The following is a 25,843-nucleotide window of genomic DNA, read 5'->3' on the forward strand; positions in this document are numbered from 1 at the left end:
GGGGGTGGGGGGGTGGAAGGCTGGAGGGGGGTAGGGCGTAGTAACTGTGCTGATTGAAGGCAGCATCGTGACCTTCGCCTGACTCCTTCTCCAAAGAGGGTGGGAATGCTTAGGGTCACTGAAGGTTGCGGAGCAAAGAGGGGGCAGGATGAAGAGACCGCCCTTTCAGAAATGCTTTACAGCCGGGATCCTAGAGAAGGTCCCAAGAACTGGACAAAGGCTGGGTTTCTGTCACCCAAACCTGGCTCCAAATCCTGGCTCACCACGTACAAGTTGTGTGACTTTGTCATTTAATCCCCGAGTCTCAGTGTCTGTGTCTGGGCATGAGGATGATGCCTAGAGACCGTCGGCCCCACTGGGAGGATGAAGCCGGAATGAGTCTGCAAAGGTCAAATAAGCCGCTAGGTGGCTAGAGGGTCAGTTTTCTGCCCTGCGTTTGTTCCTTTTTGCTAAGTGCCCTTTTTGCTGTAAGTGCCCTTCCTATAGGTATAATCTGCTAGGAACTAAATATACTTCCAGTTGTATAATATATATATATATATATATTTGCATTTTAGGGCCGTACCTGTGGCATATGGAGATTCCCAAGCTAGGAAATGAATCAGAGCTGTAGCCGCCAGCCTACACCACAGCCCCAGCAACTCTGGATCTGAGCCTCATCTGTGACCTACACCACAGCTCACGGCAACACCAGATCCTTAACCCACTGATCGAGGCCAGAGTTCGAACCCACAACCTCATGGTTCCTAGTCGGATTCGTTTCCACTGCACCACGATGGGAACTCCCATAATAAATATTGTAAAAGCTTCCTTGGTTGTTTTAACACCAAGAAGGCAAAGTCAAGGGCATAGCTGACTGTTTCGATAAACTGTCAAGAATCTGGTAATCTCACTAGGGACCCTTTTTAAAATGTGAAGTGCTGGACTAAGGCAACCGGACAGTGATGCCCAGTGCTTGTCTAGCTGGGAACTTGTAAGTCAGTCTCTGTCCCTGTCCCCTCTCGACCCCCCCCCCCATCTGAAGCAAAGGATGGGATCTTGAGTCATTACGTGAAAACTGGTTTGAATGTGTCCAGAGGAGATTAATGAAAATGACGGTCTCATTGCAGGCATGGATTCTGCACCGGGAGGCTGACCGGGTTCTCCGGGAGGAGGGACCGGAAGGGCTGGGGAGGGGGCAGCAGGAGCCAGTCCTGGAGGGGCTCTACTCAAGTGACGCCTGGCAGAGGGAGTGGATTTGCCAGGTGTAGCTCCAGTACCACCACTCCACCGGGACCCAGGGTGGTGAGTAACTGGGAAGTGGCGGTCAGCAAATGAGCCGTAAAACGAGCTGTGACCAGGGCGTCCCACTGCCAGTTCACAGAGGCCTGTGCCCATCCTCCCGGGGCCCTTGTAACAGGGCTCTGAGCCGTGAATGGGATTTTCTGGGATCAGACCACTTTCCACTGGCTACCCGACACTCTGGAAACAAACAGATTCAGGTCAAACTATATCCCCTGCCCACCAAATTCCTACTTCTTGAATTTGGGAGTCAAAGAGACTTGGGTCGTGATGGATACTTGTATTCTTGTTATCTCTTTAGGATCAAAGAAAGAAACCCGGCCAAAGTCACACAGCTAGTAACGAGCAGAGCCTGGGTTTAGAACCAGGATTTTGGCTCTAATCCCCAGCCCTTCTTTCTGCCATGGCCCCTGGAGGGACGTCTCCGATATCAGGGCTCAGGAGCACAGCACTGGGCAGGGGGCAGGGTCAGCCAACCTCTTCAGATGACCTCTAACTGAGAGGCTGTGGTTTTATGACGTCAGGACTGTTTAGAAAAAGTGCCCATGTAAAGCACAGAGAGGGGCTGGCCCAGAGGCTGGCCGGTGTCAAACCAGCTGCTGACTCTGGGCTCTGCTATTGCCATGACGTTTCTGGAAACCATCCCTCACGTGAGCCGAGCCAGTGATTCGGCAGAATAAAGCCTTGTGGAGGCTCAGCGGTGCCTATGGCAGCAGACAGTGAATAGCATCTTTCATTCGTTCACTTCCTGGTCTTTCAACAAACACCTAGAAGAACTGTAGGCACTGAGCCAGAAGCCAGGGCCACAAAGATGAACAGAAGGACTGAGTCCTTGCCCTGGGGGAGCACAGTCTAGTGAGGGGACAGACACACAGACACACAGACACACAACGCACACACACAGGCAGATGACACACGTGCTGAGGTCCACGATGGAGGACACACGGGGAGCATCTTACCCAGCCTGGGAGGTGCGGGAGAGGCTTCCTGGAGCGGTCCCCTGAGCGGAGTCTTGAAAGATGAGTTAGCCAGGTGGAGGAGCAGGAGGAGGGCAATCTGAGCAGGTGGGGCAGCGTGGGTAAAGCATGGAGATGAGAAGCCGCATGGTGCGCTGAGCAGACACAAGCTTCTGCAGGCCGCGAGGAGCCCACGGATGGTTAAAAGCAGGGCGGGACATGGTCAGAGGTGTGTGTTCTAAAGATCCCTCCGGCAGCTTAAACCAGTCGCAGTGGCAGTAATTTGTGTATCTCAGCATCTGATGCTCTCTTGGCCCCAGATAAGATGTCTGGGTTGAGATTGTTACATCCAATGCCAAGTTACCTAGCAACCGAGAGCCACTTACATGAGGACAAGGGACAGAAAGTTCAGCTCAGTCCACTGTTTGACATAAAATGTGCAAGATGGCGGTCCCTGAGCCAATCCCGCCAGTGTCAGGTGGTGGACTCCAGTTTTATCTCCAGTACCAAATATATTCCTTTCTTTCTTTCTCTTTCTTTCTTTCTGTGGCTGCCCTTGTGGCATATGAAAGTTCCTGGGCCAGAGACCGAACTTGCGCCACAGCGGTGACCTAAGCCATTGCGGTGACAATGGTGGGTCCTTAACCTGCTGTACCACAAGGGAACTCCCACAAGTATATTTCTTAGGGGTGAAAACGGTTGGATCATTCTGTATTCACTAACAATGCATTTTAGCCACCCAGTCAATTTAGCTCCCAAAGGATATCGGGCTGAGACAGCTGGTCAGTTCGGTCCAGATGTTGCAGCCCGTGGTGTGTGAAGACCTGACCCAATTCTGTTCCCCCCATTTCGTGTCTGGTTCCCAAGACTTAACGGGAATCCTAGGTAAGCCTGTAGGGTGCAGAGCAGACGGGGCACCTGCGGGGAGGGTTTAGCTAGGAGTCCACCTTGTCTGAAACCTGCCTCCCTCCAGGCCAGCCCCCTTCCTCAGGTGACACAGGGAGGCAGCAGACCTGCCCTGTGCTTCCTCCATCCTTCCCAGCCAGGCAGACCTGCCTGGCAGGTGCCGTCCTCTCTGAGCTTCCCTCCCGTCTGTCACCTGGGCAAACACCTGCTCACTACGTCGGGGGGGGGGGGGGGTGTCAGTGAGACCCCACGGGATGAAAGGCTTCGCAAGCAATGCATAAATATAAATTGGTAGAATATTATGGTTTAGGTCTGTGGACTCAAGGTCATTCGACAGCTGGAATTCTTTAAAAGCGTTCTTATCAGTGTTTGCCTCAATCAACCTCATATATTGTCAGAGATCAATGATCAGAAGGAGAACACAGACCTTTCAAGTACCGTACGAGGGAGATGGAGGGCCGAAATGAGTTCTACTTCGGGTCCACTCCGGGTGCCCTATAGCCATCAAGTCGTTTCCTTCTCACTCTTCTCCTCCGAGGTGAGCATCAGTGTCCTGCTTTTCAGAGGCGGACACCAAAGCTCAGAGAGTTTAGTGAATGACCCAGCCTCGCATCACTGGCACTGGCCTCCATCCGTGAACCTCCTAAAGGCTTAAGGGCTCCACCACTGTGAATGTGGTCACATGCTAAGGAAGAAACACGCAAGGACGGCACCTCTGTCATTAGAGTGCGTCTAGGGTGGTCCAGGCGTCATGAGCCTCGAAGTGTCAGTGGCAGTGGGATGGAGCGCTCTGGACCACGTGCTGGGTCCTGCGGGAGGGGAGGCCGAGGAGGGCTGCTTCCACTCATTTGAAAGAGCTGCCTCTCCTGCCCTGGTGGCCTCGGCTGCCCCGGCTGCTGTCCCTGTCCTGCTGGTCTCAGGTGGGGCTGCGGTAGGGTCTCCCTTTAACGGTAGGTGGTCCTTGGGCTACGTCTTAAAAGAAACTTTTTATACCTGAGGTCCTGAAGATGCAAACTGCTCTAGGACATTTTTGCAGGGCAAGGGCCTTGAGCCCACAGTGACACGCCACGGGAGTTCATCGCCTTTGGGAAGGGGGACTTGGCACTCCCTGAATCAATGGGAAGCAGGCTATACCTTTAAAATCCTAGTGAAAAAAGAAAGATTTCACTAAGAACACACCCACTCCAAGGAGAAATTCAACTGCATTTATAACTAATGTAGCAGTGGGGACCTATTTTAAAACTAGACGCTGGTTGTCACTTGGTTTGCTGTCCCGGGACGGGGGGTGTGGGTAGCAAGGGCGGAGGTTTGCCCCCTGGGTTTCTGGGAGCAGAGCCGAGGCTCTGGCTGAGGCTGCCCGCTGGGTGGTTCCTACCTTCCTGCTTCTCTGCTGACCACCATCGCCTTCTCTCTGATTCCCAGTATGGCTCACCTTCTGGGCTACTGTCAGTGTCTTCAGACATGTGTTTCCTGTGTGTCTTCATCTCTCTGCCTCTCTTTCCACCTCTCCTACCTTTCCACCTCTCTCCATCCCTAGTTTTGATCAAGACAGTTCTTAACAGATCAAGAGAGTGCTAAATAATATACATTTGTGTATGTTTTATTTACTGAACACTATTTGGTGTCTTCTGCCTCAGACAACAGCGAGCACGTGGGTGGAATGCTTGCCGTTCATCTGGAAAACAAATACATAGAGTTTTTTCATATACGTGACCCTTGATTTCTGACATGGCTCCTCCCCAAAGCCTGGAAACTGGGGATCAGCAACAGGATGAGTCCCAGCCTTGAGCTCCTAGCCCAGATCAAGAGAGGACTGGGGTTGGCGGCTGGTATGAGGTGAGCATGGAAAGCACGATGGCAGGAGCATGCACGGGTCGGGGGCAGGCTGGGCTGTGGATGGAGACCCCGGGAAGCATCCGCCTGCACCCCGGCACCAGGGTGTCCAGGGCACCCTGACCCTCCCCGAGGGAACCACTCCCCAGGCCTTGCACCCCCAGCCTTGCTCCTGCCGCCCCTCTCCCTGGCATGCTGGCCATCCCCGGCTCTGTGCACCTAGTCACCACCTGCCCATCCACTGAGGTCCTCCTGACCCACAGAATCTGCTAGAACAGACTCCTCCTTCATGCTCCACTCCAATCAGAGGCAGGGTCTCAGCCATCCTGGTTCCTTGCTGCAGGCCCCATGCCTGCCTGGTGCATAACAGGTATTCCAGCAACATGGGTTGAAAAAAGGAAAGGCTCCCTTGTCTCCCATTTCGGCAGAGGGTATCAGAACAGGCACCCTCGGCCCCGGCTCCGAGGTGCCCACCCTTCCGCGCTCCTCCCGCAGGCCAGCCCCTGCGTGCCCCGCGATCCACCTCCCCCCACTCTCCACGCTTCCCCCATGAGACCTCTGATTCCGCATCCCACCCCCGTGGTTAGAACCCTGTCCTCCTCCTGAGCCACCAGCGCCCTGCTAGCTGGCCTGTCGCTACCTTATCTGGCTTCTCTTATGGGGTTTCCACACCCCTGTGTTAGGCGCACACCAGACCGTCTCCCCGCAACCCCCATGCCGACCGGATTAAATGAACGAGTGAGGGCTCGCCCCGGGAGGGGAGAAAAGCCAGAACAGACAGTCCTGCGGGGCCAACGGACAGCGGGTGGAGGTCAGGGCCCAGCCGCCCGGTGGGGCCAGGCCGTGCTGCTCACGCACCCCCGGCAACGTGGATCAAAATGTTACGCTACCTTGTTGGCCACTGGGTCTCCCGGTCCATCGTCGCCCTTCTCAACACTTAGCTCTGACTGCTTGCGCTCAGTATCTGAGAGGCAAGTATCTAAAAGAGTCAAGCTGCATTCTGGAGAAGCCCAGAGAACCTGCAGGGCACAGCTCATCTGTGGGAGCAGCTCAAATGGCAAAGGTTGGTTCCTTCACCTACTCAGCTGGGCCTCACCGAGGAAATAAGATCAAGAAAGTGGTGTTCGTCTTTAGCATTTATTTATAATTGGAAAAACTGTTGGTTTGTTCGTTTGTTTCTGAGCAAGCACAGACCACAAGCACGTCACAATCAATTGGCTATACATGAATATTTTTGTCATTTTCTTACTAACAGCAGGAATGAAGTAGCACCAGGAGAGGTGTGCGTTACACATACATAGACAATCTGTGGTATGCGACAAAACCCAGGCCACGAAATTGTAATTAGACGCTTCCGGTCCGCCTTGAGAGAGGCAGAGGCAGAGCGGGAGCACCAGCGGCTCATGAGAGGCCGGAAAGGACCCGACGCACAGCTTTAGGGGCGGTTTCTGCAGGCGAGTGAAATCGACAGTGGGAAAGCTCCGGCCCTCGCTCCTCTGTCGGTGGTGGGTTGCGGGGGGGCGGTCAGGGAGCCGGGGTTCGGGGTGGGGGGGGGAGTGTAGACAAGTGGGGGGGTGGGGGGAGGAGGAGGCGCTCAAAGCTGGGCCACCGTCAGGAAGGCAACAGCGAACACTGCTTGTGCAGCTGAAATCAGATGCAGTCAGCACTCTGGGATCTGGGACGAGACAGGCTGAGTTTTGTTTGTAAACAGTAGAAATCAAAGCGCCTTCTTGCCAGGGAAGGACACGTTTAAGAGTCAAAGTGAAATCCCAACTGGGTTGTCTCGGCTGGAGGCACTCAAAAGATGGGGGAACTACGGGTGAAAAGACGAGGAGGCGGCCTCCGGGGCAGCTCGAGCCTCCCGTGGGGCAGGGAGACTCTACAAGTCGGGCAACGCAAACCTGAATCAGACACAGGGATCGAGTCCCACGGAACGCGGTGGTGCGGCTGGGGAGACGGATTTCCACACACCAAGCCCCGGGCTGGGCCCGGGTGGGGCACACAGGCCATCAGCAAGTGGCTGCGAGTGACTGGTCCCCTGCGTGTGGTCACGTTTGACCTACTTTACTGCACAAAACAGCTGCCTATTCCACAGAGAAACTCAAACCGACTAACAACCTGTCTGGCTAAAGCCACGTGGCCAGAGAACGAACACACGTTGGCAAACCGTCCGGACAAAGGGCAGACCGTGCTGACAGCGCGCGGGCCTTCGTCGGGGTCGGCGCGCAAGCAGGGGACTCAGCACCGAGACCGACCCTTTCCCGTTGCACTAGGCCTCCGAATCCGTGATTCCTGAACACGGAGACTCACTAACAGCTCCGGCCTTCCCGAAGCCATCCCCCTCCTCGCGGCTCCGTTCCTTCCCCGGGACAGGAAAGAGGACGGGGGGCCAGGCGGCAGCCCCCTGAGCACCTCATTCCTGCAGCACCTGTTCTCTTCAGGAAAAGCCGGTGGAGCCCGGGCTCAATTAACTTGCAAGGGTCGTCTCCATCGGCCTGGAGGCGGCAAATAAAATGGTGCAAACGGGGACTTTGCCTCCTTGCGGAGGCTCTGCTTCCTTCGCCCAGAAGGACCCACGGGGCTTTCGGGTGAGGCACTGGGATGACTTCATTCTTCACCGCTTTTGTTGCTAAAGAAAAGTACGCCTGAGCAGAGGCTGGCATCACGCAGCAGCCCAGTGACCTCAGGATGCCGGCGACCGTAAATCTGAGGGCATGAGTCATAAAGGGTACCGGGCAATGCACATGCCACAGGGTTTGCAAGTGTAACTTTCCCGGCAGGTGTGTGGGCTCTTTCCACGACTCCCCGACTAATGCCTACGACACAACTCTAGCACAGCTAAGGCAGCCCTGCCACACTGGCAGCTCTGGCCACACAGACACAAGACACACAATACAGGGAGAGCTGCTTTTATTCATGGATGAGGTCAAAAATGCTTGCTGACCACATAGCAGGGAACTCTCCTCCTCAGGCTATGCCACAGGAATTTCCCATAACCTCAAGTTCCGCATCATCCACTCTGTCCAAGGGACAGAGCAGGGACAATGCAGGCAAGGAGATAAACATTGTCGCAGTAACCACTACAGCTGCTTCCTGCTGTGTGTTCCTCAGGAGCAAGAAAGCCACCTTCTAAACACACTATACTTATGCCTCAAAGCTTCTTCCTCAGTCCCCTGTAACCAGTCGCTCTGCAAAATCGGCGGCACTGGACAGGCTGAGAGTTAACAGGAAAACAATCTCTTCATTTTGTCATCTTCCTACAATGGCTGGGCGCTACCGGCACCACCTCACCGTTTTGCCCTGGCCTAGTTTTGGTCATCGAGGCGTGTCTCTGGCTTGGTATACGGTTGACAGCGCACCAATAGGGAACTACATGTAGCCACCTGCGCCTACTACAAGAGTCCGTGAAAAAATTACCTAAACGTAGCAGACACAACTCATTCTACTACCATTAAGGCCGAAAATCACTTTTGTTTGTTTTTTAAAACATTTTCACAAATGTTGTCACTTGTGGAAGCCCAGGTTGAGCTCGTACAGCACGTGATAACTCTGAAATTTGGAAAAGAACAAATTTACCTAAAGTCCACAATTGATCCCCGGCACAGCCCCTGGGGAGGAAGAGGAGAAGGACGCCCCATGCTCAGGTCTGAGCGCCCCCGGGACGGTTCCCCGTGGCCCTCCTGCCTCCTCCCAGGCACACCCTCCCGGGCTGTCCCGGCCTGCACACGGCCTCGGGGGCCCGTGGCGAGGACCTGGTCTAGATCCGGACAGGAGACAGGCCGCCCAGTCTCTGAAATAGGATCCTTCTGTTCAAAGAAACCAAACGAAAGAGCTGCTGGAATGCTCGGGATCCAGGCAGATGGGAAGCCTCTAATCAATTTTGTGGCCTTTTTTTGTTGGTTAGTGAAAAGAGAGAAAAAAAAAAAAGCAAAAGGAGAAGAAGAAAGGGAATTGCAGTGCATTACTCTTTCGCTTCCGCCAGCTTATTGTTCATCTCGGCGCTCTGCTCCTTGTCGGCAGGCAGGGTGGCACTGGCGCCCTCCGCGCTCTTTTTCTTGGAGGCCCGGCCCGACGCCACCTGCTTGTCCTTGGCCTTCCTCGGGGCCTTATGGCTCGAGGAGGTCTTTTTTGGTTTGGAACTCGGGGCACTGGGTTTTTCCACCTGCATGGAGAGACAGGCAGACAGACAGACGCAAACAGAAACACAGAGGGGAGGGAGGGGGAGGGAGAATTGAGAGAGAAGGTGCGATTAGTGAAAGGATAACGGGAATGGCAGCATGGATTTGGAGGAGCTTGGTGCCAGAGACAGACTCTACCGCACCCGGTGGCTCCCGTCTGAAGCCCGGGATCAGCCCTTCTGGCCGCCCTCTTGCTGGCCACACTGACTCCTGGGCGCCAGCTGTCACCCTGGGCCACCCCAGGCGGTGGGCCTGTTCGGTGTTGCTCTCTCTGTGACCCCTCCCTTGGGAAGGTCATTCCTCACCATTGCGTTCAACTCAGGCAGGTGTGCGATTGGCTTTAGTCAATGAAATGTGAGCAGGGGTGACGGGTCACCTCCAGGCAGAGGTCAGGAGTCAGCTCGCGTGTCCCACGAGCTCTTTCCTTTGCCAGAGAGGCTGCTCCCTGCCTGAGTCCCAGACCCAAGAGGTGATGATGGGGAGAGCTGCGGCCTTCCTCCTTAATAAGAAATAAACCTTTGCTGATGGAAGGCGCCGGGGTTCTGGTGGGTTATCGCCACTGCCTGAACCAGCCTTCCTCTGTTTCTGTCTCCTGCGGACAACCGTGAGGTCCTCACTGGGAGGCTTGGGCAGGTAGACGCGCCCAGTGGGGACTTCGCACTGCCCTGCCATCCCTCGTCCTCTCTGGCTGGACCCCTGGACGGTCTCCCCAAGAGCTGCTGCTCAAGCCCACTTGTTCTGCCCAGGCCCCCTCCTCTAGTGCTGCCCCCTCATTCTCAGAAGGCGACCTTGCCTTCTCTTTCTCAAGAACATGGGGCCACGATCCCTCAATATGCCACCCTGCTCCCATCCATCTCTGGACACACTTCCCCCAATCCTCCCTCCTTCCTCCACTTCCATCTTCTTTGGTCCAAAGCCAACCCCACGTCCCGGGTCCCACTTAATCCACAGAGGTGGACAGAGATGACGTCGGGCCTCCTAGGCTGGGTCATTCACTCGGTGAGGTGCAGGGGTTTTCAGAGACCTCTGACCTGTAAATAAGGTAATCGATCATTGTGGTTGGCTCAGGACCGAGAGCTTTCATGGAATATAGAACTGGAGTAGTCTAGGCAAACTGGGTTGGGTAGTTCCCTTACCTGTATGTAAACCAGTCCCGGGCCAAATAGGAAACTCCGCTTGACTGCAAGACTCCAGGGCAAAGCAGGGCAGAGGCTATTTAGCTTCTCAGACTTTTTCTGCTATTAGAGGTGAGCTGATATTTGCACAATTTCATGTGGCTTGACATCATAGAATAAGCTACGCATGTATGATTCCCGCTTCAACAGCTGAATCTCCAATATGCTTCTCCGGCTCGTGAGTGCATATTGGGATGCAAATAAAGCAAAGCAGTGTAGTCATGGGAACAACCTCTGAATCCCCTGGAAATTCCTTAGAAATGAAAATCATTCACAAACTGCTTATTATAGTAACAAATTCCTCAGAACACATCTTGCAGCTGATGTGACAAATGTGTTGTGACAGACTAAGAATTGCTAGTGGATCGAGGGAAAGAATAAGAAAGGGCAGGTGATTTTCAGGGACTCCAGAGGTAAGGAAGCATCCAATGACTGGAGCTGAGGATGAGGCGGGGCTGGGCGGGAAGGAAGTCAGGCAAGGATGCCTTTGAGGCTGGGTCAGCACTTCAGGGGCAACCAAGAACAGTTATTTTAAGGCAAGGGGATTTAGGGCTCAGGTGAGATTTTCTGCCTTTTTCCCCCTGGGTTTTTCAAAATTAAAAACTAGTTCTTTATGGCAATAAATACATATCTATCAATAATTACCTTAAATGTCAATGGACTGAATGCTCCAATCAAAAGAAACAGAGTGGTAGATTGGATAAAAAAGCAAAAACCTACAGTCTGCTGTCTACGAGAGACTCACTTTAGGGCAAAGGACACATAGAGATTGAAAATGAGGGGATAGGAAAAGATATCTGCCAATGGGCGAGACAGGAAAGCAGGAGTTGCAATGCTCATATTAGACAAAATAGGCTTTAAAATGGAGGCCAGAAAGAAAGACAAAGAAGGACACTATTTAATGGTAAAAGGATCCATTCAAGACAAGGATATTACAGTCGTCAATATCTATGCCCCAGTATAGGAACACCCAGAGACCTATAACAAATACTAACAGAAATAAAAGGAGAAATTGATGGGAATACAATCATAGTAGGAGACTTTAACACCCCACTCACATCCATGGACAGATCCTCTAGACAGCAAATCAGTAAGGCAACAGAGATCCTAAATGGCACAATACAAAAGTTAGACCTAATTGACATTTTCAGGACATTATATCCAAAAAAATCAGAATGTACATTCTTCTCAAGCACACATGGAACATTCTCATGGATCAATCACATACTGGGGCACAAAGCTAACCTCAACAAATTTCAGAGTACAGAAATTATTTCAAGTATCTTCTCTGACCACAGTAGCATGAAACTAGAAATCAACCACAGGAAAAGAAATAGGAAAAGACTACATGGAGATTAAACAGCATGCTACTAAAAAACCAATGGGGCAACGAGGAAATCAAGAAGGAAATTAAAAAATACCTTGAGACAAATGACAATGAAGACAGAGCCACTCAAAATCTATAGGGTGCCGCAAAAGCAGTGCTCAGAGGGAAGTTCATAGCAATACAGACCTTCCTCAAAATGAATAAAAATCTCAAATTAACAACTTAACCCACCACCTAAATGAATTAGGACAAAAAAAAAAAAAGAAACTTAAAGTTAGCTGAAGGAAGGAAATCATAAAGATCAGAGAGGCAATCAATAAAATAGAGATTCAAAAAACAATAGAAAAAATCAATAAAACCAAGATCTGGTTCTTTGAAAAGGTAAACAAAATTCAAAATCCTCTGGCCAGACTCACCAAGAAGAAGAGAGAAAAAACCCAAATAAACAAAATAAGAAATAAAAAGGAGAAATCACAACAGATACTGCAGAAATACAAAAAAACCATAAGAGAATACTATGAAAAACATATGTATTGTTGTATGTGTTGTATGTGTGGTATGTGTTGTATGGGCTGTTCTATGCCAACAAATTTGACAACCTAGAAGAAATGGACAACTTTCTAGAGACTTACAGCCTGTCAAAACTGAATTTGGAAGAAACAGATCAACTGAACAGACTGATCACTAGAAATGAAATTGAGTATGACATAAAAACACTCCCTACAAATAAAAGTCCCGAGCCAGACGGCTTTACAGGCAAGCTCTACCAAACATACAAAGAGAAACTTATACCCATCCTCCTTAAATTTTTCCAAAAGTTTTCAGAAGAAGGAACACTCCCAAAGACATTCTATGATGCCACCACCACGCTAATACCAAAACCAGACGAAGATACCACCAAAAAAGAAATCTATAGTTCAATATCTTTGATGAATATAGATGCAAAAATTCTCAACAAACTTAACCAACCGAATCCAACAACATATAAAAAAGATCATACACCACAACCAGGTGGGATTCATCCCAGGTTTGCAAGGATGGTTCAACATACGCAAATCAATCAATGTCGTATACCACATTAACAAAAGAAAAGTCAAAAACCACATGATCATCTCAACAGATGCAGAAAAAGCTTTGGACAAAGTCCAACATCCATTCAGGATAAAAACTCTTACCAAAGTGAGTAGAGAGGGAACAATACCTTAACATAATAAAAGCCATTTATGACAAACCCACAGCAAATGTAATACTCAATGGAGACAAGCTGAAAGCCTTCCCACTAAAATCTGGAACAAGACAAGGATGCCCCCTCTCACCACTGTTATTCAACATAGTATTGGGAGTCCTAGCCACAGCAATCAGACACACAAAGGAAATAAAAGGCATCCAAATAGGAAGAGAAGAGATAAAACTGTCACTGTATGCAGACGACATGATACTATATATAGAAAACCCTAAGGACTCAACCCAAAAACTACTTGAACTGATCAGAAAATCCAGCAAAGTAGCCAGTTATAAGATTAACATTCAGAAACCAGTCACATTTCTATATACTAACAGTGAAATATTAGAAAAGGAATACAAAACTACAATACCTTTTAAAATTGCACCACAAAAAAGCAAATACCTGGGAATAAACCTGACCAAGGAGGCAAAAGACTTATATGCTGAGAACTATAAAACATTCATCAAGGAAATTAAAGAGGATTCAAATAAATGGAAAGATAATCCATGCTCCTGAATTGGAAAAATTAATATTGTAAAAATGGCCATACTATCCAAAGCAACCTACAGATTCAGTGAAATCCCTATCAAATTACCCATGACATTTTTCACAGAACTAGAACAAACAATCCAAAAATTTATATGGAACCACAAAAGACCCAGAATTGCCAAAGCAATCCTGAGCAATAGAAACCAAGCAGGAGGCATAAATCTCCCAGACTTCAGGCGATATTACAAAGCTACAGTAATCAAGACAGTGTGGTATTGGTACCAAAACAGACACACAGACCAATGGAACAGAATAAAGAACCCAGAAATAAACCCAGATAACCATGGTCAATTAACCTTCAACAAAGGAGGCAAGAATATAAAATGGGAAAAAGACAGTCTTTTCAGTAAGTGGTGCTGGGAAAACTGAACAGCTGCATGTAAATCAATGAAACTGGAATACACCCTCACACCATGAACAAAAATAAACTCAAAATGGCTTGAAGACTTAAATGTAAGACAGGACACCATCCAACTCCTAGAAGAGAACCTAGGCAAAACATTCTCTGATATTGACCTTACAAATGTTTTCTCAGGTCAGTCTCCCAGGGCAACAGAAATAAAAGCAAAAATAAACCAATGGGACCTAATCAAACTGACAAGCTTTTGCACAGTAAAGGAAACCATAAAAAACAAACAAACAAACAAAAAAACAACAAAAAGACAACTTACAGAATGGGAGAAAATAGTTTCAAACAATGCAACTGACAAGGGCTTAATCTTTAAAATATACAAACAACTTACACAACTCAACAGCAAAAAAGCCAACAACCCAATTGAAACATGGGCAAAAGATCTGAATAGACATTTCCCCAAAGAAGATACAGATGGCCAACAAACACATGAAGAAAATGCTCAGCATCACTATTATTAGAGAAATGCAAATCAAAACTACTGTGAGATACCACCTCACGGACCTGTCAGAATGGGCGTCATCAACAAGTCCACAAATAACAAGTGCTGGAGAGGGTGTGGAGAAAAGGGAACCCTCCCGCACTGTTGGTGGGAATGTAAGTTGGTACAACCACTAAAGAAAACAGGATGGAGGTACCTTAGAAAACTATACACAGAACAACCATATGACCCAGCAATCCCACTCTTGGGCATATATCTGGACAAAATTTTCTTTGAAAAAGACACATGCACCCTCACGTTCATTGCAGCACTATTCCCAATAGCCAAGACATGGAAACAACCTAAATGTCCATCAACAGATGATTGGATTAAGACGATGTGGTATCTACACACAATGGAATACTTTTTCAGCCATAAAAAAGAACAATAATGCCATTTGCAGCAACACAGATGGAACTAGAGATTTTCATACTAAGTGAAGTAAGTCAGAAAGAGAAAGACAAATACCATATGATATCGCTTATATCTGGAAACTAATATAGGGCACATATGAACCTTTCCACAGAAAAAAAAATTATGGACATGGAGAACAGACTTGTGGTTGCCAAGGGGGATGGGGAGGGAGCAGGATGGATGGGGAGCTTGGGGTTAAAACACGCAAACTACTGCCTTTGGAATTGATGAGCAATGAGATCCTGCTGTGTAGCACTGGGACTATGTCTAGTCACTTATGATGGAGCATGATAATGTGAGAAAAAAGAATGTATACATGTATGTGTAACTGAGTCCCCTTGCTGTGCAGTAGAAAATTGACAGAACACTGTAAACTAGCTATAATGAGAAAAAATAAAAATCATTATAAATAAATAAAAAAAACTAGTTCTCTGGAAATCTAACAATTTTTAAGCTGTCTTCATTGTAGGTAATATTCCTTTTTTCCCCCGCACTTGTGGCAAATGGACATTCCCAGCCTAGGGATTAAATCCAGGCCAGAGCTGCAACCTATGCCATAGTTGTGGCAATGCTGGATCCTTTAACCCACTGTGCTGGACTAGAAGTGGAACCTGCATCCTGGCACTGCAGACTCCCCGAATCCTGTTGTGCCACAGTGGGAACTCCTTAATGTCCCTTTCTAACATTCCTTTTGAGAGCAAAGTTCCTGGTAAGAAGCCCCTCCACCTGCTAAGAAGGAAAGGAGGGACTTCCAAGGAGCCCTTGGGGGCGGGGCTAGAGTTGGTAGTAGCCCCGCCCCCATCTCTGCCGCAGTTAATCCTTCTATGCCAGGCTGCGTTGGTGGGTCCTCACAAGATCTGTCTCACCTTTGGGGGCTCCTTGAAGGGTTCGCTGTAGAGGCTGCGTATTCTTCTGCGATCAATGACCTTGTTGTCAGCTGGAGTTGGCTTATTGGCCTCCCCTTTGAACTGGGCGCTGTAGCTGGTCTCGTGAGCCATCTTATCATCCGGGGGCTTGTACTGGGGCTTGGCTTTTATGGGTTTCACCGGCTTGATGTCCGTCCATGCTCTGAATTCATTCCTGCAAATCAAAGAAAACCTCAGTGATAAGACATCCTATGCCTGGAAGCGGCGTCCTCACACAGGGCTGCAAACACAGCGAGCTCTCCATCGGGGCTTGTCATGCTGGTGGAAGTGTGGCTGAAGACAGGGCCACTCTCCTCCTGGGCAAGCACAAGTGTCCCTTCCTGCCCAGTCAAGGCAGGGTGAGGCCACAGCAGTAGTTCCTTGGAGAAAGAACTTGGGCTCCCAGGTCCTACTGTGTCACCATGGACAGGCAATTCTAATTTGGGGGGCTCATTTTCTCAACACCTAAAATGAGGCTGAAAAAACTCAATCCACGCACTCATTCATGGGTTCAGTACAAATGACCAAATGTTGCTGTGTGTGAGATTCCAGAACTGTGACTGTTTTTGCGTTTTGTTTTGTTTTGTTTTAAAGGGCCACACCTGCTGCATACAGAAGTTTCCAGGCTAGGGGTCCAATGAGAGCTATAAGCCACCGGCCTACATCACAGCCACAGCAACTCCAGATTCTTAACCCACTGAACGAGGCCAGGGATCCAACCCACAACCTCATGGTTCCTAGTCGGATTCATTTCCACTGTGGCACAACAGGAACTCCCAGACCACAACTTCTTAAGAGACCCTTCCCCAAGCTTCAGACTTGTCTCCCCGTGCAGCTGGCACCCGAACTCAGTGTCCCTCTGACCAAACCATCTTGCATCCCCTGCTAAACTGTCTTCTCTTCTTGGATTCCCTCGCTGCTCCATTCCACTCACTCGTGCATTTAACGAAACCCTGAGGGCTCAAGGTCCACCTGGCAGGATGCTGACCTCAAGGTGTGGGTCAGAGGGACTGGAGGTTACTCCCGGACAATAAGCCAGGAGCCGCAAAGGAGTGGGGAGAGGAGAGCACGGGGGTGGGGGGGAGCCCCTGTGCCAGCCCGGGAATTGGGGGGCGGGTTCTGGAGGGCATCACAGAGGCTGACAGGGCGTGGGCTGGAAGAGGAGGTCCAGCAGGATGAGGAACCCGCAGAGAGGCTCCCAAGAGGCCCGGCTCTCCAGGGGAACCTGCGGCAGTGCACGTGGCTGGGTCAAAGCTTGGTGGGGAAGGACGCAGGAGGCTGAGAAGATTGCGAGGACTCTGCTGGCCACGCCGAGAGGAAGGTCTGAAGGAGCTGCCAAGGGGTTTCAAGCCATGGGTGAGTGTGGCCAGGTTTGTCTTGGGGAAGGGAAACTTGGCAGCAGCGTGCACGGGCACGGAAGAGGAGAGACTGGGCAGGAGGTCGCGAGGCCGGGCAGGGAGCCAGGAGGAAGGTGGAGGCCTGAGCCAGGATAGTGGCAGTGGGGACACAACACGGCAGCGAGTTAAGCAGCCAGGCTCAGGGAGGGACCGGGGCTTGTGGGTTGGGCATGACACCCGCTGAGAGAGGAACCTTTTGTTTTGCTTTTTAGGGCCACACTCACAGCATATGGAGGGTCCCAGGCTAGGGGTCGAATCAGAGCTGTAGCTGCCGGCCTATGCCACAGCCACTGCAACGCCAGATCGGAGCTGCGTCTGTGACCTGCACCACAGCTCACAGCAACGCCGGATCCTTAACCCACTGAGTGAGGCCAGGGATCGAACCCGAAACCGCATGATTCCTAGTCGGATTCGTTTCCACTGAGCCATGATGGGAACTCCTAGAACTTTCTTTGAACGCTCTGTAAAACCTCCCCCAGCCACATGAAACAACTAATCTTATGAAATAAAAAAAAGAATTAGGTACCCTTGATTAGTCACCTGTTAGAAGCTGGAAGCTTGTTTTGTTTTTGAACATTCTTTATAATCCTTACGACCACTTTGAAAAGAAGTAGTATTATTTCCATTTTACGGAAGAGGGTAACCAAGGCTCAGAGAGGTTAGGTGGCTTGCATGAGGCCACACAGCTGGCGAACAGCAGAGCTAGGTCTCAGCCCAGATCAGCCGCACTCCACGCCCCACACCCTCCCCACTGCAGTCAGACAACACGCTGGAGCTGCAGCCTGCTGGCTGCCCTCCCTGGAGGTGCTTGTATGGGGTCTGAGCCGTGTCTGCGGTGCCATGGAGGGCTGACATGACACAGACTGGACAGAGGATACCTGAGTGCCTCCAGCCCTGAGATGCTCTGCCCGGAGCACTATGGGCCACAGGCTCAGGTCAGCCAGGTCCAGTGCCTTTTGCCACAAGTTAACATGGTCCTGTAACCCTCGACCCCCCTTTCTGTGCAACCAGATTTCAGCTTCATCATTTATTCATTCGTTTGGCATTTGCCAGATGCCAGCCATGGCTGTGGCATGTGGCCCGCAGAGAGAGAGAAGCTGAGCCTGAGTTCTCTAGCATTTTGTGGGTCAGCTGTCCACGTGTGACCCTAAGAACAGGAAAAAGAAGCGAATGGGACATAGTTCAGACGGAAAGAGGGCAGAGGATGCTGTGTCCTGAGGGCTGGGGGCAGGGGCAGGTACGGAGGAGGACGAGGAGGGTCGGGCAGCAGCGGGGCTCAGAGGGTCAACTGCGCAGGGAGCGGGGGCAGGGCTCTGGAGGGGTGGCGAGGTGACAGGGTGGGGAGCAGGTACAGAGCCTGGAGGGCCACCCTGGATGCTTGCAAGAGGCCTGGGAGCTGCTGAACGCTTCGAGGGAGGCAGCACTGCTGCTCCTCCTCCACTGGCGGTGTCCTCCTCCTCTCAGGCTGCCCCCAAGTCCGATCACTCCTCAAGGCCCAGCTCAGGGCTCTCCTCTTCCAGGAAGCCCTCCTGGATTACTCAGCCTGAGTCTCACAGCGCTTGGCTCCTGGACCCTCTGCGGTACCTGGCAGCTTCACACTCTTCAGTTCTTTCATGAGTCCATTTGTCTCTCTTGAGGGACAAGATACTACATAGGAAATTCATGACACAACTGTCCTTAAAGTCCGGTCTCGTTAGCGTGGTCCTTCACCTGACTCTGGGTCAGACCCCCGCGCCCTGCCCGCCAGGGCCCTTCCCTGGCTCAGGCCGTCACTCAGAGCCATGCGGCCTGTCGGCCTACGCTCCTCGCAGGGCTGAAGGGTTCGGCCTTCAGTGGGAATTTAGGGAAACAGACTTCCTCTCTGGGCCGCTCCTGGCCTCCTCCTGAACCCTTCCCGCCTGCCCAGATGAGACAGCGCTTTTTCATGGAGGCAGGAGAATATGTCATGTTTCCATCTGCTGCCGATCCCGCCGAGATGATGAGAGCCCCGCAGGCTTGTCCTCTGCCCTGGCCGGAGTCCCTCTTCTGCAGGGACCGAGCTCCATGTTCCCCAGCTGCCCTGCATAGCACAGAGCAAGAAACATCTGGAGACTGAAAGAACAGCCAGTGCTCTGCTCTACGACAGGTCCCTGTGCAGCTGCTCCCACGTGGGGCTTCTCTGGCTGCTTGGGCCACCCCCCTAAAAGCCATGATCCCCGTGTCTTGAGTCCTCATTGGGAGGAGTTTCCTTTACCCAAGAAAACATTCAAAGTCACCTAGGCTCTTGTGGACTCCCTCCTCCCTAGACTGACAGGAGGCACCCAGGGCCCCCGCCGAGTGAAGCGGCCGCAAGGGCTGCGGCTGGGGCAGCGGGAACATCCGATCCGGGCCTCAGGACAGGTAAGGACAGGAAAACGGAAACACTTGCCCAACACCTACTTTTTTTTTTTTGCTTTTTTAAGGCCCCAGCCGCATCATATGGAAGTTCCCAGGCTAGGGGTCAAAACAGACCTACAACTGCCAAAGCCACAGCCACAGCAACACGGCATCTGAGCCGTGTCTGCAACCTACACCACAGCTAGATCCTTAACCCACTGAATGAGGCCAGGGATCGAACCCGAGTCCTCATGGATACTAGTCAGGTTTGTTTCTACTGAGCCACAACGAGAACTTCCAATACCTACTTTTTTTTTTTTTTTTTTTTTTTTAAGGCTGAGCTCTTTAAGAATCTAACCCTGTTTGAGCCTTTGAACGCCCTGTGGGTCACTGTTAGTCACCCCTCGCTGTGTGTGGGTACTGAGCTGGGCAAGGTGAGGGATGCCAAGCCAGCACGAGGTGAGGCAGTGACTGGACCACGGTCTGCCTGACTTGAAGCCCTTGTCCCACACCTGGGGGTGGGTGTGTGACCCACCTCAAGCTCATGGTGACTCTGGCTCCTGGCAGCAAACACAAGAAGCACTAGCCTTCAGCCTGTCCGGGACACACCACTGTGGTGCTCTGTGCACACGGTGGGTGGGTGGGGAGCTGAAGCTGCAGGCTGCTGCCCCGGCCCCCAGACATGTCCCTCATGCCGCAACTCCTCCAGTATCGCAATGCAAGGGAGGGACGGGATGACCCAACTGCACTGCCAAGGGCCCACTGACCCCTCTGCAGCAGAGCCCCAGCTGGACCCCGTCCCTTGAGGCTTAGTGCTGGTCCAGTGTCCTAATAATCCCCGCAGGGGCAGAGGGGGTTTGGGACTGTGACGTCCCTCTGCGGGTGGGTTGATCACACGGAGAAGTGGCTCCGTCACCATGTTCAGGTCTGGGCATCAGGTCCCTGCGGATGGCTCCTTGGAGAACCCATGGTGAGGAGCCTGGGCTGGGGGTGGCAGAGCCAGGCCCAGTGGGAGCCTTCTCAGGCAGACGCGGTGGCCAAGATGTCCCTGTTCCTGGGCTGCTCCCTCAGGGCCTCTCCAGGGCAGCAGGTCACGTTTAGGGCAGATGCTAAATTGGGGCTTTTGGATCCTGCCGACCAGGCGAAGTTTTTAAGAGTCGACAAATATTCTGCCTTCACCTCCTCCTGTCCAGCCTCTGTGCCCCACCCCTCCTGGTCCCTGTCTCCGCGCTCTGATCCACATGCTGCAGGACGATTCTGCCTCCCGCTGGGCTGTGAGCACGCTGCGCACCTACAGAAACACCTTAGCAGTGCCCTGTGTCCTAAAGGACCACGCCCCAGCTAAAGGCCCTTCCAGGTCTCACGTGATGATTCCTCAGGATGATATGCTGCCTGCACTTGGCCCCTAGTGGGCGCTCCAGCCTCATGACTCTGTCCTCATCCGCTGTCGCAAACTCACCGAGGGAGCGTTTTCTGCGTGCCAGGGACAGTGCTGCACTCTGACTGCACCGTCTCACACAATCCTCTCGACAACTGCGTGCCACAGCACTGTCACCAACTCTGCCCAGGAGGACGTCACGCCACCCTTCGCCAGACAGACGGCACCTCCCTGCTGTGCTGTTCCCCTTCTTGGCATGCTATTCCCGCCACACCTCCAGCTCCAGAGATGCTGCACGACCTTACGTGCAGGCTCCAGCACTCTCCCCTCTAGGAAGCCCCCCAGGCCCACGGAGGAGTCAGCCCTGCCTCCTCTGACCTTCACCTCCAGGGAGCGCTCGCCGAGGTCCAGCTTGTCCTGGGCTGCCTTCCCTCCCAGAGAGGGTGTCACTGAGGCTCAGGACTGTCCTTCTGAGTCTGTGCCGCGATCCTGCCTGTGCTCGGGGCAGGGATTCGGAGCCCCCCTCACCCCTGTGAACAGTTAAACCGACGTCCCTGGCCTGCCACAGCCCAGGAGGGGCACAGAGTTGCCACCCAAGCACCTGGCATTGGCACCACTTCTCGCAGTAGGGCCACAAATTCCTTGACACTCTTCCCCTAGGGGGAGTTTAGTTCCCTGCCCTTTGAATGCCATCAGACTTAGTGACTCGCTTCCAACCAACAGAAAACCGTGGAAGTGACAGTGTGAGGCCCCCCGGACCTCGCATGAGGGCGCTGTAGCCTCTTCCCTGCTCTCCCTCTCTTGGGTCACTCCGGCATGCTGCATATCACGAGGACACTCAAACGGCCCCTGTGGAGAGGTCCAGTTGGCAAGGAACCGAGCCTCCTGCCAAAAGCCTTGTGACTGCACCTTCCTAGAAGTGGGCCCGCAGCCCCCGGCCAGTGGGCCCTCAGCGCTCACGAGGGACCCTGAGCTCAACCTCTCCAGCTCTGTGCACCCCGGATTTCTGACCCTCAGAGACTGCCTGAGGTTGTTAATGTTTGTTGGCTTAAGCTGCTAAATTTTGGAGTAACAGATTCTAACACAGACCCCAGTTGGAAATTATTCTTCCCATCGAAAGAGGCTTTAAACACCCAGGCTTCCCATCGGCAAGGCGGAGAGCGCTGGCGTGAGCCGGGCCGGGAAGTTCGGCATCATGTGAACAGACAAGGTCAGGCTGGGCTTGTGAGAAGCTGCGAGGGACCATTCTGCCGCCTTCACCAGAGGGCAGCACTGCCTCCTGTGCGGCAAAGCTGGTTGAGATGTGGCTGCCTGGGCGCCAGGTCACAGGCAGAAAACAAAGAAGCCCAGACCCTCACTGGAGAAAAGGATGCCTCAGCGCACAGAGTACATGGGGCGGGGGCACAGGCAGAGGCCAGGGAGGTGGGAACAAGCAGAGCCCAGAACTGAGGCAGTGGTTCTCTGGCAAGAGCACAGGCTCTGGAATAAGATAAACCTGGGTGCCAGTCTGGCTCTAAGCCTCCAGTCAGTCTCTCGCCTGCTCCGAATTTCAGAGAGCTCATTTGGAAAGGATTTACGCAAGGCCTGTTTCACAGGATGGATGTGGGGTTAAATGAGAAGGTATTAGGGGCAGAAGCCCTGGGCATCCGCATCGGAATCACAAGCCTGTGACGGATAACTGGATGAGAAGGCATTCGGTTTTCCTTCCAGTGTTCAAGACAAATTCGTCAGCATCTGTCACATTCCAGGCACGGAGCTGGAAACGCGGTGGGAGAGCCAGACGCCGCTCCTGCCTCCACTGGCCTTGCACTTAGTGGGGAGGACTAGACAACGACACAGACGTCAAATATCTGTTCAGCTATTGTATTTTTTTTCTGGCTACTGCCGTCAACGTTCTGGTGCCTGAAGTGGACACGGTTTGCACAGAAGCTTCCAATGCCAGGTTCATTTCTGAATGCATTTTGCCTTGGACTTAAATGAAGTAGCATTCAATGCATGACTGATGGACGGGCTCTCCAGGGCTGAGGGCCCACTGTAAGCAGACGTTCACTTCTTAAGACCTCCGTTCCACTTAAGCACCTCTTCTTGTGGGGATTCGAGGGGAGATATTGAAAGAACAATTACAGGGGGAGAGAGATGGAAGACAGGCGAGAGCTGGGTGACTGCTGAAGCCAGGTCCCAGGAGGGGAGAGGCATCAGGAAAAGAGCGAGAGGGTTTGGCCTTGGAGAAACAGGGCTGTAAAAAGAGAAGAAGAGAGGCGGCTCCTTCATCTCTCATTCGGAAAAGCCTGATGTTTACAAGAAACAGTGAAATAGAATTATAGAAGGAGCATTTTATTGCTGTGAAGAATATTTACACATGTCAACACCACTTCTTGGCAGAAGCGGAGTCTTCAAATAATAGATCACTGCCAGCTACGACCATATACAAATCCCCTTGCTCCACCCAGACGCCCCCAGATGTATTTATTATGTGCCTAAGTCCTTGAGAAAGAGAATTCTTTCCCCATACTCGTGACAATAAAACGTTTCGACAGTCCTTGACTGCTTTATGAAGGGAGAAAATCATGCTTTTAAGTCTAAAATCTTCCTGTAGGTTTTTATCCGTAATCTATGTTGTCATGGAAACATTAGGTCTTTGTTCAAAAATCGCGTCTACACCTGTCATGTTACAGTGTTCTAGAAGAAGGGAAGCAGGCCCCTTCCTGACCGCTGATGGAGGCAGTCAGTGAACGCTGCTGGTTAAAGGAAGCAGCCCTTGGGGATTCCAAAGAAAAGATCCTCCCTGAGCCCAGAGGGCTGCAGGGAGCTTAGAGAGGTATGTGTCTCCTTCTAGAGGGGAGAGGGTCTCTTCCCACCAGGGAGGACCGGGTCAGGAGAGGCGCTTTATGATGCACGCCTGTGTGCCCGCAACATGCATCTCTCGGCTCCTTTTGTGCGAAAGGGAGAAAGGGGATCTTATGGGGAATGCCAACATGCCCGGCGTTTAGATCGCTCTCTTATCTGCCAAAATCCAATAAGCAACGTACACCATGTATGATGGTTTTTTTTGAAATGAGAAAGCACTCTAGGGAAGAAAAGATTGCTGGTATATAAAGAAAAGTTTGTCGTTAATCTCATGTGAACAGAGAATGAGAGGAAAGGAGGCTTCCTTTCCCTTGCACGGAAAGATCTGGCACAGGCCTCAGCTGGCAATGGCATGGGTTAGGGTCAGGGTCAGGGTCAGGGTCAGGGTCAGGTTTAGGGTTAGGGTCAGGACGTGGGCCCCTCATTAGGCGAATGGTTCGTTGCGCAGGTAACTGATGTCTTGGTCTGTCACAGGCCGCTTGGGGTTCACAGGCCTCTGTGCACCTGGGAAACAGTGTCTCACGCAGAGAAAGTCACGTGCACAGTATGTATAGAATTATAAAGACAGAGTTAAAAGTCAATTTAATTCTACACAGATTAATTTAGGTTTGCAGTGTCTAGCAGGCACTGTGCTAGGAGCTGCAGGGAAGAAAAAGGGACCAAATGAGAAACTGACACTTGGCAGAGGATAGGAGTTGGGCAGTGTGGCGGTAAAGGTATGTCCACATGCAAATACGCCTCACGTAGAAAAGAATAAGAGCTAGATGAGAGGGTGCATGAAAATTATCATTACTCCCTCCTCGGTCCGCACATCCCCACTGTCCCATCACTGTCTGGGTTTCTTAGTTGTAGGAAGAGTTGTGCTCTAAGACCACAGGGCCAGCAGGTTGAGGCTGCTCTCTTCTGGATGGTTGGTCCCTAAAGACCTGTATCCATTACTCCCAGAGGATGGTTCCTAAGACAGGAAGTGGGAACCCTGAGAGTTGCCCTGAAGGGTGGGAAGGAGTGTTGCCCCCTCCTGCGTGACCCCAGAGTTCTGAGAGGAGACTCCTATGAGATGACCTATAAGAAGAGCCAAGGACGTTGTATGATCCATCCAGTGGAGGGCTCGACAAACCCCACTTGCCTCATTCTTTTTTCGGTGGGTAGGATGGCCCCGATAAATATTTTTTTTTTAACACATAAAACTGATGCTAAAGATAAGATCATTGTATGACTTCTTCAAAGTGTAACTCCATTATAAGGAAAGAGTAGGAACAACTTTATGTCAATAAACTTGACAACACAGATGAAATGGACAAACTCTGAGAAAGATGAAAATCACAAAAACTGGCTCAAAAAGAAACAGAAAATCTGAATAAATGTATGTCAAGGAAAGAAACTAAGTTAGCAATTTTAAATCTTTCCACCAAAAAAATCTAGCTCCAGGTGATTTCCTATCAAACATTAGGATTAAAATTCATACTACTGCATCCTATCAACATTAAAGAACAAACAAACAAAATACTCATCCTAAAAACTACTTTAGGAGTTCCCATCGTGTCTCAGTGGTTAATGAATCCAACTAGGAACCATGAGGTTGTAGGTTCGATCCATGGACTCATTCAGTGGGTTAAGGATCTGGCGTTGCCGTGAGTTGTGGTGTAGGTCGCAGACTCGGCTTGGATCTGGCGTTGCTGTGGCTGTGGTGTAGGCCATCAGCTACAGCTCCGATTCAACCCCTAGCCTGGGAACCTCCATATGCCACGTGAGCGGCCCTAGAAAAGGCAAAAAGACAACCCCCCCCAAAAAAAAACACCTACTTTAAAAAATAAAAAATAGAGGGAGAGTAAATATTTCTCAATTTATTTTAAGATTGGTAATATCAGGTATTACCCTGAAGCCAAGTCAGTCAAAGATCTTACAAGAAAACTACAGGCCAATATCACTCATCTATATAGATCTTAAACCCTTAATAAAAGGTTAGCAAATCAAATACAGCAACATACAAGAAAATTTAAACTTCATGAATAAGTGAGGTTTACCCTAGGAATGCAAGGTTGGCTTTACACACACAAATAAATTAATGTAATATGTCATTTTCATAGAATGAAGACTACAAATGATATGATCATCTTAATATAGAAAAACATTGTACCAAATCTAATACCTTTTTCATGATACTGCAAAACAAAACCAAAAACTCAGCAAACTAGGAATAGAAGGGACCTTCCTCAACCTGATA

General features: G+C 51.0%; 1 protein-coding gene and 1 long non-coding RNA gene across 2 annotated transcripts in view; both read right to left on the reverse strand.

Annotated features, from left to right (window-relative positions):
- The window catches only part of MAP6 (microtubule associated protein 6), an 89,728-nt gene that overhangs the window by 9,831 nt on the left and 54,054 nt on the right, over window positions 1-25,843 (reverse strand). Inside the window, exons 2-3 of the mRNA XM_047753457.1 lie at window positions 15,604-15,817; window positions 8,942-9,138 (exon numbers count right to left, since the gene is read on the reverse strand). Coding sequence (XP_047609413.1) covers window positions 8,942-9,138; window positions 15,604-15,817 — 411 coding nt within the window. The remainder of the gene's footprint in view (window positions 1-8,941; window positions 9,139-15,603; window positions 15,818-25,843) is intronic.
- Window positions 7,870-8,884, reverse strand: LOC125111504 (uncharacterized). Its single transcript, XR_007130870.1, has 2 exons — window positions 8,729-8,884; window positions 7,870-8,525 (listed from the first exon to the last, which is right to left on the reverse strand). It is a non-coding gene; the product is annotated as an uncharacterized LOC125111504 (long non-coding RNA).

The sequence above is a fragment of the Phacochoerus africanus genome, chromosome 11 (genome assembly GCF_016906955.1).
Source record: "Phacochoerus africanus isolate WHEZ1 chromosome 11, ROS_Pafr_v1, whole genome shotgun sequence".
NCBI lineage: Eukaryota > Metazoa > Chordata > Mammalia > Artiodactyla > Suidae > Phacochoerus > Phacochoerus africanus.